Source organism: Monoraphidium neglectum (genome assembly GCF_000611645.1).
Source record: "Monoraphidium neglectum strain SAG 48.87 unplaced genomic scaffold scaffold01168, whole genome shotgun sequence".
In the NCBI taxonomy this organism is placed as follows: Eukaryota; Viridiplantae; Chlorophyta; class Chlorophyceae; order Sphaeropleales; family Selenastraceae; genus Monoraphidium; species Monoraphidium neglectum.
Window position 1 is genome coordinate 1089 of NW_014012460.1, and position 12781 is coordinate 13869.

General features: G+C 70.9%; 1 protein-coding gene across 1 annotated transcript in view; it reads left to right on the forward strand.

Moving 5' to 3' along the window:
* Nucleotides 1-11779, forward strand: part of MNEG_6891 (WD repeat-containing protein 62) — a gene marked incomplete at both ends in the record, with an annotated part of 12751 nt that extends 972 nt beyond the window's left edge. Inside the window, 10 exons of the mRNA XM_014044635.1 lie at nucleotides 215-420; nucleotides 628-813; nucleotides 1228-1346; nucleotides 1538-1734; nucleotides 1968-2797; nucleotides 3053-3671; nucleotides 3833-3953; nucleotides 4272-6343; nucleotides 6849-7736; nucleotides 9708-11779. Of these exons, the coding sequence (XP_013900089.1) occupies nucleotides 215-420; nucleotides 628-813; nucleotides 1228-1346; nucleotides 1538-1734; nucleotides 1968-2797; nucleotides 3053-3671; nucleotides 3833-3953; nucleotides 4272-6343; nucleotides 6849-7736; nucleotides 9708-11779 (7310 nt within the window). The remainder of the gene's footprint in view (nucleotides 1-214; nucleotides 421-627; nucleotides 814-1227; nucleotides 1347-1537; nucleotides 1735-1967; nucleotides 2798-3052; nucleotides 3672-3832; nucleotides 3954-4271; nucleotides 6344-6848; nucleotides 7737-9707) is intronic.
* Nucleotides 11780-12781: the final 1002 nt, after the last annotated feature.

A 12781-nucleotide genomic window follows, 5' to 3' on the forward strand; every position in this document is an offset into this window, starting at 1 on the left:
CCGCCGGTGGGGTCAGCGGGAGGGTTTGAGGTTTTCATCTGCTGGCTAGGTGCCCATGAGTTGCTGCTGGCGTGGTCAGAATCGACTGGCTGGTTTGTTCTGGACCCCATCGCAGCCGCGATCAGCACTTCGTGGGCGAAGAATGCAGCGTGACACGGCTTGGTTAAGGGGTCGCAGACCAACGCTGGTGCGCGCTGCTGCCTCCATCCCGCAGGCATCATCATAGCCGCCGACGCCCAAGCCCAGAGCCCCGCCCACGCAGCCGGGCGCGCCGCCGACCCCGAGCGCCCGCTGCCGCAGCCGCACGGGGCCGGCGGCGGGCGGCCCGAGGGCGCGGCGGCGCCGGTGCTGCTGCGCTGCCTGCGGGTCGGCCCGGACGGGCGGCACCTGGCAGTAGGGGACGAGTGCGGCAATTTGCGGGTGGGTGGTTCGCTCCCTGGGTTCTAGGAAGTGTTGCCAGGGTTGAGCCAAGAACGGCTACAATTGAGTGGGGTGTCAGTGGGGGCGCGGATTGCCACCAGCGACGCACTCCCTAGGGCTGCCCCTTGTCTAGGGCTTGGACCATGACTTGCGTGAGATCAACTACATCATAACGCGTGCGCTTCCATCTTCATGTTTTGGTGTCAGATCTACGATCTCGTGACCTTGAAGCTGCTGCGCCTTCTGGAGGCGCACAACGGCGTACTGCTCGCCCTGGACTTCTCGCCGGGAACTCACACCGGGCACGGCGCCGGCGAGGACGGCCAGGGTGGCGGCAGCTGCCTGCTGGCTTCGGGGGGGCGGGACGGCTTGATACACCTGTTTGACGCCACGGTGGGTCTGCTGGATGCGTTGAAGGGGATGAGGGCGCCCCTCCTGCTGTGCGGGGACCCCTGGCTTTGCAGATGGGATCCTCGGCACGCCCAGCTTCCAGGGTGCTGCGGAGCGCGGTGGCGGCTGCGCGGCCTCGCGCGATACGCGCCAGTGTAGCGGCCAGGACGGCTGCACGTTCGTGCCTTGTCCCAGCGGCCCCTTGCCTTCCGCTCCAGGCCCTCGTGGCTCGGCTCGGCCGCCCTTGTACCCTATTGGTCCACCCGCCCGGCTCCCCTTCCTCCCCCAGTCCTCGTTCTGCAATGCTCATTATAACCCTCTCTCAAAAACCCCACACCGATCTTCATTGAATTCAGGCTGTCCAATTGTTATTATTCTTGATCCCGCCCTCATCCCTTTATGCTTTCCAAAACGCAGCGCAACTTTGACCTGGTGGAGACCCTGGACGACCACCGCGCGCCGGTGACCGCGGTGCGTTTCGCGGCCGGCGGCAAGAGCCTCATCAGCTGCGGCGCGGACGGCGGCATCGTGTTCAGGTGCGGGCCTTGGAAATGAGGGGCCATGCGCCGCGCGAGGCACCACCTTGTGCCCTCTGTGCTGTTGTGACTAAATGAGCTTCTCCATTGCAAAGCAGCACACAAACCAAGCCGTCGATGCGCACTCCGCGAGTCCCATCGGGCTCATTGAGACGCGCGGTGTCCTCCCGCCCCCTCTGCCTCCCGGACAGGGTCCTCTGCGGCGGCGCCGAGGGCGGCTGCGCGGTGTACCACAGCGAGCAGCTGCCCGGCAGCTGCCCGCTGTACGACCTGGCGCTCGACCCCCTGGAATCGATGGTGGCTGCGGTCGGGGCCGACGGCGCCGTGAGGTTCTGGGACGTGGCTTCCGGGCGGCCGGTCGGGGCGCTGGCGCCGGAGCGCGGGGCAGGTGCGCATGCTGGCGGGTCGAGCACCCCGGGTGCTGGCACGGGCGTGGGCCGAGTCGATGGCGCCGTGCGCGTGCGCCCGCAAAGTGGCGGGCGCAGGCATGTGCGCTAGGGTGGGATGGGAGCACCAGCTGTGCTTTTTCCAAGCACATGCTCACTTGCCGTGCCCGCGAGCTCCTGAGCTTGCCTCACGCTCACCATTGATGAGCGCTGCCGCGATTCCCATGTCCCGCAGCCGAGCCAGTCCGCGTCAGCATCGACCCCGGCGGCGTGGCCGCTGTCGTATCTCATTCGGACGGATCCATCCGGGTGCACCACCTCGCGTCGGGCAAATTGGTCTGGCGGGCGTCCGGCCACGGCGGCGTGGCGGCTGCGGCGGTGGTGGCGTCCGACCTTGAGCGGCTCGTGTCCGTCGGTGGTGACGGCTGCGTGTGCGTCTGGCGGCTGCCGGGGGCGCTCTCGGCGGAAATCAAGGCGGCGGCGGCGCGCGCCGCCGCGGCGCGCACGCCCGCGCCTGTGGCGGGGGCGTGGCCCCGGGGGAGCGTGGCCGCAACAGCGGCCGGGCCGCAGTCGCCGCGGGGCCGGCAAGCGCGCGAGGCGCGCCCCGAGACGCCGCCGTCGCGCTCACCGGCCGGGCAGGCGGCCACCCCGACGCCGACGCCAGGAGACGCCAGCCCGACGCGGCAGGTGTCCTTGTCAGCGCGCCGCGCGCTGCGGCCGGCCGAGGTATGCATGGCGGCGTCCCCAGACACGCACAGCGACTCCACCGGCGTGGGGGTCAGCCAGACGATACTCAGGGTGCAGGCGGGGCGCCCACTGGTGCCCTGCGACCGCCTGCCCGCGTGGGCGGCGCGCAACATGTCTCCGTCCCCGAAAAAGCGCCCCAGGGGCGCCCACGCGGCGCCCGTGCGCGGCGACGACGAGGCCGAGTCGGCGCCGCCGCCGGCTCCGCCGGGCGCCGCGGGCGCGGCAGAGGAGGCGCCGGCGGCGGCCGGCGGCAAGTGGGCGCTGTCGATGCAGCAGGGCGCGTCCGTTTTCGACGAGCACCGAGGCTTTGCTGTGCAGGTGGGGTCCGTGGGCTTGGCGTGGGCGCGGCGCCGCTCTGCGGCAGCGTGCGGCCGCAGGGATGCGAGCCTTGGGCTGCATCTGTGCCGTGGTGGCCGGAGGGCAGCGGCCATCTTCATTCGTGCCGTTTCCTCGACGTTGTTCCGCAAGTCAAGTCCCACAAACTTTTGCTGGAAAGTGCGCATCCTTGATTTTGCTGGAAAGTTCGCAAAGCCCTGATTGCAAATCCCTCATACAACCAAACAATTTTCCCAGGTTACTGGCCACCGCCGCCTCAGCAACGAGGGCAGCCCCCAGCCACCGCACACGTCAGCTCAGCCCCCGCACGCCGCCACCCCCGGCAGCGCCGCCGCGCCGCTGGGGCGCGAGCCGTGGGCGTCACCTGGTCCTGGTCCTGGCCGCGGCGGCGCGGCCCCGCGGGGCGCCAGCAGCAGCGCGGCGGCGGCGGCGGCAGAGGACGAGGAGGAGGAGGAGGGGCTGGGGGCGGCAGGCGCACTCGGGGACGATGTGACTGAGGAGCTCGTGTTTCATGAGGGAGGCGGCGGCCCCGGTGACGTGGCGGCGGCTGCCTTCGCCGTGATGAGCATAGGGGTGAACGGCGAGGGGGAGGTGGAGGCGTCCCAGGGCTTGGGCGGCGGGGGCGAGCGTGAGGGGGTGGGCGAGTGGCCGAGCGAGTGTGAGGGCGGGGCCGGGACAGAGGGCAGTGCGGCGCACCTGCGGCAGCTGCTGGCTGCCGCCGCTGCACCGTCGCAGCCGGAGCGGCAGCAGGAGCTGCAGCAGGAGCAGCAGCAACAGGACGAGGCCGGTCCCGCGGGCGCCTCAGTGTCTCCATCTGCGCAACGGGCGTCGCCGGCACCCGAGGCCCTCCTCCAAGGTGCGTGATGCTCACAATTCATCCGCAAGCACTGCTCGCGATTTCCACTACCGGCCGCGCCTGTCAGACTCCACGCTTCGACCCCCGCAGCCCGCCGCCGCCCTCCGGTCCCGGCCGGCCGCCGAGCCCCAAACCTCGCCACAACCCGCCCTTGCCCGCAGCGCCGGCCGACCCCTCGCCAGCGCCTGCGCCCGAAACCGTCGTGCGGGACCTGTTCAGGCGCCACTTCGACGCCGCCACCCCCGCGCCCGTCGACGAGCGGCGCCAGAGCCTGAGCGCCAGGTGTGCTGGGGGCCGGGCGCCGGGCGCCGCGCGGGCGGGGGCGTGCCTGCGAGCACCCGGGGCAGCGGCGGCGCGGGGTGACCGCTCGGCTCCCAACGGCCACCTCGCTTGCTTTTCTCCCTGTGCAGATTGCCAGCAATGTGGGGCTTTTCTTGCCTGGGCACACCATTTGAACCCTAACCCAGTATGTATAAAATTTCGATTTACACCCAGGTACCTAATGGAGAGGCTCACAAACCCCCAAGAGCAGCCCGAGCCCCACCCCGCCCCGCCCCAAGGCACAGCCCCGGCCGCCGCCGGCGCCCACCCCGGCCGCAGCCCGCTGCGCCGCGCGGCGCCGCCGCGGCAGCGGCAGTGGCGTGAGGGGCGCATGGAGCAGGAGCTCGCCGGCATGAGGGCGCGGCTGGCAAACCTGCAGCAGGCGTTTGCTGTGCAGCAGCAGTCGGCCCGCAGCAGCCCGGCGAGGCCGTCGCCGCGCCGGCCGCCGCGCGGCTCGTGGCATCACGAGCGCGCGGAGGACGAGGCGCAGCAGCAGCGGGTGCAGCGGCCGTGGGCGCCGGCGCCGGCGTTCGCGCAGCCGTCGCCGGAGCGTGCGGGGCCGTCGCCGCCGCGGCAGCGGAGGCGGCGGGAGGCGCCGCAGGAGCGGTCGCAGCTCGGGAGGGGGGCGGGCGCGGCGGCGCTTTGGGGCGAGGCGCCGTCCTCTCATCCTGTGCCTGCAGAGCAGAGTGACGTGCCGGCTGTGCACCCGCAGCTGCAGCGGCAGCAGCAGCCGGAGAGCCTGCTGGAGTCACCAGTTTCTCAGCAGCCGCAGCAGCAGCAGCAGCAGCACCAGCAGCAGCAGCAGCAGCAGCAACAGACACAGCAGCAGCAACAGGGGCAACGGCTGAATGACCTGCTGACTTTCTCAGCACCAGAACAGCAGCAGGAGCAGCTAGACGAGCAGCAGCAGCAGCAGCAGCAGCAGCAGCAGCAGCAGCAACAGCAGCAGCCACGGCGGCAATCGTCTTCCAACGGCGTCTTCAATGCTACAAGGCCGCCTTGGGCCACCCCAAACAGCCGCGCCCCCGCGCCCTCCCCCGCCGCCCGCGCCCGCCGCTCTGCCGCGCGCGCCCCCGCCGCCGCGGCGCCCGCGTTCGGGCTGTCGGCCGCGGCCAGGCGGCACGAGCGGCCGCCGTTCAGGGCTGGCTCCGCGGGCGCTGGCGCCAGCGTCGGCGCCAGGGGGACACGCGCCAGCAGCGGGCGGCGCAGCACGCCAGGCGTTGGGCCGCGGAGCAGCCAGGCGTCGTCGGCGGCCGCCACGGCGCCCGCCGCCGCAGCATCCGAGGGTGCACGGGAGGCGTTGCCGGTTGTCGCACCCGCCGGCGCAGCCGCAGCGAACTGGGTGGTGCCTGCGGAGGCGATGATGACAGCAAGCCTGCAGCAGCAGCAGCAGCAGCAGCAGCAGCAGCAGCAGGGGCGTCAACCTCAGGAGGAGGAGGACGAGGCGGAGGAGAAGGGAGAGGAGGGTGCCTCAACCTGCGAGCCACTGACGCCCCAGGAGGCGGAGGCCGAGGTCGCGGCAACGCCGCCGTCGCCGTCGCCGCAGCCGCTCTCGCCTCTGTCGGAGGCGTGCGCCCCGACGGGCGCGGCCGCGACCCCGTCGGCGGCTGGGCCTTCCGCCGTGCATCCGCCGCCGCCGCCGCAGCAGCAGCAGCAGCAGCAGGAGCAACACCAGGCACAGCAGGCAGAGCCACAGCGCGCGGAGCAGCTGCAGCACCAGCAGCAGCAGTCCACCCCAGATCGCTCCAAGTCCCCGGGCTCCGCCAAGTTGATTCGCAAGGGCCTCATGGCGCTCCTCGGCATCGACGACACGCCCTCCGCGGCGCCCGCCGCGCGGCGGCACGCGGCGGTCGCGACCCCGGACCGCACGCTACCCTCGCCTGCGCAGTCGCTGCCCGCAGCTGACGAGCTCACGCCCCCGCCTGTGGGGTTGAGCTCCAGTGAGATGAGGGCGGGCGCGGGCGTGCGGCCGCCGGGCAGCACGCCCCGCATGTGGCCGGGGTGGGGCGCGATCGAGGGCACGCCGCCGGCGCCGACGCCTGTGCCCGGGATGATTCCCTTCAGCTTCCAGGCGTCGCGCGGCAGCAGCCCTGGCCTGGCCAGCGCCCCCAGCGGCGGCGGCGGCGGCGCGCCGTCCGCGGCGGCCGCGATGGTCCGACTGGACAGCCTCCGCGGCGCCCGCCGGTCGTCGGGCGCGAGCGAGGCGCGCTCGAGCGACGCCGGCGGCGGCGCCGCGTCAGCGCGGGCGCTCTGCAGCCCGCCAGCTTCTGGCGGCAGCGCGTTTGGGTCCCCGATGGCTGAGCACCCTCGCCGCAGCTGCAGCGGCGGCAGCGGCGTCTATGCTAGGGGCAGTGAGTCGGGCGGGGGCGGCGGGGAGGGTGACCGGGGCGTGCGCCGTTGGGACAACCCTGTGTACAACGCGTCGCCCTGCGGCAGCGCCGCGCCCACGCCGGCGCCGGCGCATGTACCAGCTGCGTTGGCGGCGGCAGCGGTCGTACAGGCGACGGCGGGGGCGGACGGGCCTAGGGCTGGGGCGGCGGCTTGGGAGGCACGCGGCAACAGCGAGGTGGGGGTTTTTGGGGTGTGCGGCTGATCGGGCGGTGGAGCGGCGTCGCGCAGCCGCCGCATCGGGGCTCCCTGAATTGGGATTGGTGACGCGGACTCCTGCTGAAAAAGTCCTAGACCTGGCAGCCATGGGTATGTGAGCAGCAGCTTGCACCTGCTTGGCCGCCGCGTGTGCGTCGAATCACATCCAGTCCCTTGGGCTCTCTCCACAGGACCCTTCCTACCGCAGCGCAAGCGGCGCCGCGGGGCCGGCGGCACCCGCCGCCGCGCCGGACCCATTGCCGTCCCCAGGCCCCCCACGCCCGCCCGCCGCGCTCCAGGCGGCGCCGCACGGCGCCGCGGGCTCGCCGCCGGGCGCCCGCGCGGCGGCCATCAGGCCGCAGAGTGCCTCGAGCAACGGCATGGGCGGGGCCGAGCAGCGGGTCCTCAGATCTCTCGGGGCGGACCCGGGCTCCCCCATCGGGACCCCAGGCGGCCGCGCGCCACGCCGCGACGACAGCGGCGGTGGCGGCGGCTCCGGCGGCAACTCGGGCGCTGACCCAGGCTCCGGCGCAGAGCGCTCCCCGAGTGCGGGCATGCTGGGCCTGCTGCAGCGCATGCGGCTGTTTGCCGGCGGCAAGTCCCGCTCGCCGAAGAAGCGGCCCCACCCTGGGGCGGAGCCGCCGCCAAAGGCCGCGCCGCCGGGCCCCGGCGCCGCGCCCCGCAGCCGCCGGGGGCCGCCAGCTGTCGTTTCAGGGGACGGCATCAGTGGAGCCTCGGCGCACCGCCAGCGGGAGGGAGTGGGAGCTGGGACGTCGTCTGAGGCAGTTGAGGAGGGCGATGTGACTCTTGAGCTTCCAAGTGATCAGGGAGAGGAGGCCGGGGCGGAGCTGGAGGAAGCTGCCCAGCAGCTGCGCGCGGCCACCGACGCGGTGCAACGGCTGCTTCTCGCGCGGGCCGCGGCGGGCGCCGCCAGGGCCGCGGGCCGTGGCGGCGAGGGGCCCGCGGGGGCGGGGGACGAGGCGCGCGGAGGCGAGAGCGCGGGCGGGGCAGCGGCGGGCGAGGCGCGGCGGCACCTGCTGGACCAAGTGGCCTGCAGCGTAAAGGCGCTGCAGGCGCTCGCGATCGGCGATGACGCGCAGAGCGGCTCGGCCGGCGGCTGCGGCGGCAGCGGCGACGCGCCCTGGAGTATCCCTGCGGGTGAGGCGGGCCTGGGGTTGCGGGTACCTGCGCCGCTGTCCGGCAGTCCTGCGCAGCGCGCAGGCTCTACGTGGCGACCGCGTGCTGCCGCGGCGCTTGGAGCGCTCCAGTTGCTATCTTTGAAGCCCTTCACACAGTCCCACTCTGTCCCTACGGCTGGCCATCCCCCACCCCTTTTCACTCTCCGTCTCACCCACCACACACATACAAACACACAGAAACACCTACACACACACATACATATGCACGCACACACCCTTCAGTAGGCAGCAAAGGCCGGGGCTCCTCCTTCAATGACACGTCCCAGAAGTGCCTCAGATACAATGACACAAAGGATGGCGTTGACCCGACCGGCGTGGGACGGACGCGCGCCGCCCTGACGCCGGCATTGGGCCCTGAGACGACGGGGCTGGAAGGCGCGGCAGCGGCGGCGCCCCTGGGGCGGGCGAGCGGGGGCGGCAAGGCGGCGGCGGCGGCGCCGGCACGGAAAGCCACAGGGCTGGCCGCATGGCGCGGAGGTGGCGGGGGTGCTGGGGGTGGCAGGGCGGGCAGCTGACCGCAGGCGCACGCGGCTAACCGGAGTGCTAGGTATCTTTTAGCTTGGCACCTGCTGAATTGCTGGAGACGGCGCTGAATGTGCGGCAGTCGTGCCGCCCGCGTCCCCCTCGCAAGTGACGTTGGAATTCTAGGACACACTGACCCTGATCACAGGCGGGCCCGTGGCGCCCAATAGAAAGTGACCAACCAGGGGGCGCGCACGGTCCAGCTCTTAGCATGTTTCGGGTGGGCGAAGGGCGGGGTGACTGGGCACCCCCCAAGCCCTCGTTACACACGGCATGGCTGCGTTAGAGCGCCCGGCCCCCAATTTCCGCGCGTGCCGTCTTTTCAATCACATGCGAGCGCGTCCGTTCATGCGGCGGTCATGACAGGGGATGGGGCGACAGCTTCAGGCAACAGGGCGTAGGCAGGCGTCCTCTGAGGACTGGCCTGTGCAGCTATGGGGTGGAAGGGTGTGGGTCTGTGCGCGTTGGGCGCGCGCAGGATTAGGTGCGGTGCGTTTGTGTAAGATTCTTTTCGGAGATGGGGCTGAAACGCCCTGTGTGTATATGGTCACAGGCAGTTGCCAATTGCGCATCTGGATAAATGATCCGGCCGGCAGCAGTGCGTGCGGGGTTCGTGCGAATGCACTTGCCAGCTGACGCAAAGCAACCACCATGTCGAGGTCAAGCCTTTGCACGTGCGACGCAGTATCCCCGCTGATCTCAGGTACATGGTGCATTCAACACGAGACTCTGCCTCTGCACCAGGCTGGAGTATTGCCGCAGCCGCTATGCTAAGCAAGGTGGGTGACGCCCGCCGCGCCCTGGATGCATTTGTGGCCCCGCGCTGTGACATTGTCATCCTTGCCACCTCAGCGGTACCGAGTTGAAAAGAAGAAATTTCACATGCGATTTTTTTGTTGACGTCGCATACCATCTCATTATCCAGCCGTCGCGCGGCAGAGCGTGTGCGAGGAAAACCGCCGCTGGTTCACGGACCCAGCAGAGCTCCAGTGAGACTTCGATCATTCAATTGAACTCCATTAAGGATGCTCTCAGCAATTTTGTAGACGCGTCGCTCGCCGATCGACTTCTGCATCTCTGCCCTACCGCGCGGGTATCGCTTCGCAGCCCGCTGTCCTGAGCGGTTGCACTATGAAGCGTGGGGGGCAGCTGGCTGCCAACCCCAAAGGTGGGGTGGCAGTAGGGACAGGCGCGGCCCCCAACATCGGCGGCAGCCCCACCCCTGCCCCAGCCGCAACAAAGCTGGGTCCCCGCTGGATCACAGGGCTCAGGGTGAAAACAGGTGGGACTCAAACCCTTTCAAGCGTGATGATCAACCAGCTCTCTCAGGGGATGCATGGAGTTGCAGGGCGCCAGGAAGCCCATGCGGCCAAACCCTTGTCACTCACCATGGGTCCCACGATCCCAGGTGTCCTGCCGGCGGCTGCAGCAGCGAAAGAAGCCAAGGGCGCCCTGCGGCCCTGCAGCGACCCGCCCCTCAAGGTGTCTGAAGGCCTCATTGGCTCTGCAGTGGCAAAGGCCGCCGCCGGCCGTGGAACCAGCGGCGGCGGCCGCGGCAGCGGCGGCGGGGGCGGAAACGGCAACATGGGCGGCGGCATCGGCAGCGGCAGCGTCAGCGGCGGCGGCGAAGGCCGGGCCCTCGGCGGATCCAGGCCCTCCGCCTGCACCGCCTCCAGCCCCGCCACCAGCGCCCGCTCAGCGTCTGCTGCACGCTGCGGCATCACCGAGGGCGGCAACGTGAAGCGCATCGTGGCGCGGTTCAGCGGCGCCGGCGCCGGCGCCACCGCCGCCGCCGCCACGCCCGCAGAGAGCAGCACCTCGCGGCCCCGCAGCGCAACAGCGCCTGCAGTCGCCGTCACCCGCGCGCTTTTCAGCACGCAGCCGCCTTCTCGCAGCGCCCCTTCGGCGCCCGCACCAGCGCCCGCGCCCACGCCGCCGTCCCGCCGCCTTGTCTCTGCGCTGCCCGTGCGCCGGCCGGCCAGCCCCGTGGCCGCGGCAGCGGCTGCAGCGAGGGCAGCTGCGGCGGGCGCCAGCGGCGGCGCCGGCGCGTGCCGGCGCACCCCGAGCGCCCGTGCGCCTGCGCTTGTTCCAGGCCTCGCGGCCGGCATGCGGAGGGCAGCCGCAGCCTCAGGGTTGCTGGCTGCGGCGACGGCGGCGGCAGCCAGGGGGCAGCCCCGCGTGGTCGAGGTCGTCGACCGCATGTGCAACCCCCTATTTGAGCCGTCGCCGCCGATGGCGCTCCCCGGAGATTCGACACCCGGCTGCCTTTCTTGGCCGGGCGGCGGCTGCACGGCCGGCAGCGGCGCTCTTCGTCACCGCGGCTCCTCTGGAGGGGGATCGCCGGTAGCCTGGAGGGGCGCGCACGCGGCGGTGGGCGCCGCAGAGGCGGACATGCTGGCGGCGGTGTCCAAGCCGGCCGCCCGTTCCACCTCGGAGGCGGGCGCACAGACAGACCCCCACCGGAGCACCTCAGAGACGGGGGCGCAGACCGAGGTATTCCGCTCGACCTCGGACGCAGGCGCGCAGACTGAGGGCGGCGCGATCGCAGGCGGCGCCTGCATCCCCGCGAACTGGCGCCTGCGGGATGCGGGGACGCAGAGCGAAGACGCTGAGTGCTGGCGCGCGGCGTCGCCATGCCGCCACAGCGAGGGCACCGGCGATGACGGCCTCAGTGGCACATCAGCAGAGCAGCAGCAGCAGCAGCAGCAGCAGCAGCAGCAGCAGCAGCAGCAGCAGCCACCAGTTCTGGCGGGGCTGAGGGCAGTCGTCCAGGACCACGCCCAGGCGCTGGCCGCGGTGACGCCCGCGCAGCTGCGGGGCGAGGCGGGGCCGCGGCTCAGGGATGAGCTGAGGGGGGCGGCCTGGGCCATGCACGGCTTTGGGGAAAGGGCGCTTTCCCTGCTGCACGCCGCCGCCGCGGCGGGGGCGCGGCTGGAGGGCGCAACCCCCGGCGGCGGCGCCGCGGGGGGCGCGCTGGACGCTTGCGCGGGCAGATCAGGCAGCTGCGCGGCGGACGGGTGCCGTGCGGAAGTCGAGCAGGCAATCGGCGGGCTGCAGCGGGTCATTGCGTTTGGCCATCCCTCAGAGGTCAGTGGCGCATCTGGCGGCGCCTGCTGCGACGCGCCAGCAATGCCAGGGACCCCCGGCTCGCGCAGCGCGCCTGTTGCCCCGCTGCCGTCGTCGCTACCTCACAGCGTCGCGGCAGCACTGCGGGCCAAGGCGGGAGCAGACTGCGATGCGACAGTCACAGGCGCTGTGGAGGCGGCTGCCACGTGCAGTGGCGGGGCTGCGGATGTGCCTGCGTCACAGGAGAGCCCCTGCAAGCGCTCGTATGCGGACGTTCTGCTTTCCAATGTAATTCAGGGCAGCACGGCCACGCCCGGGGCGTTCCAGCCGGGCGGCGCGCCGCAGCAGCGCCGGCGCGCGCGGGCGCCCCCGGCGGCAAGCGCTGCGCGTGACCGCCGCTGGCGGCCCGGGTAGGCAACCCGGGGCGGCTGAGCGAGCATTCGCCGCGGCGCCGCCGTCTCAGAGGCGGCCTGGAGTTCAACAACAGCATTTGCCGTGTGCTGCTTCATTGCCTCTGCAGGCAGTCCTCGCAGCATGTGACGTCATCATGTGTGTCTCCACTCTGTTGCGGCTGGTGCCGGGAGCGCCACGGCGGCCCCGACCTCCAAGATGTCGCGTTGCCCAGCGCCGCACGGCGGATGTCCGATGGTTGTGCCTGTAGCAGAGGGATTACTGTTTCCATGGGCCAGCATAGTGTCAGATTGCTTCCTTACACATTGCTTGCGCACACGCGCAGGCCGCCGGGTCTTAACACACCACCCGCGCCAGTTGGCGCGCTGGGTTTGCGCACCGCATGCGATCGCAAGATCATCAAAATGTGCCTTGTGTGTCGCTTTGCGGTGCCGCACTCACAGGCGCCATTTATATTTGCAGTTCAGAGCATGCATCACATTCACGAGAACGCAGGTGACGCGTGCTCAAATCCAAGGGATGATCCGCTAGCCGTGCCTTGGACTTTGCCCTACAATACCCACCGCCTTCGCCGCCCACCGCCCGCCAGTGCAGCACCCAAACTGAACTGTGGACTGGGAGGAACATGATTGGTTCTAGCTGGACTGTGGTTTATGATTTGATAGCACATGTTGCTGCTGAGCACGCGGACTGGGGGCGACAAGCAAGTGCCCACGCGACACTGCCTTGCGCAGCATGCGCCTCACTCGCCCCATTCGCGCACCCCTGCGTCAACCACAATGACACATCATCCAGCCACTGCGGCCACGACGGCTCGACGGCGCTGCCGCACCCGCCACTTCAACTGCTCGCACCCTCTGCTGACTTGCGGTGGTCCAACAGTGACTGCAACTATGCTTTACGTGCTGTGACGAGGCTATGCAATCACTTTCAACTATCAGTCTCAATGACCTCGTGTAACAGACTCAACCTCTGGGCTCACCACCCTCGGCGAACGCAAGACGC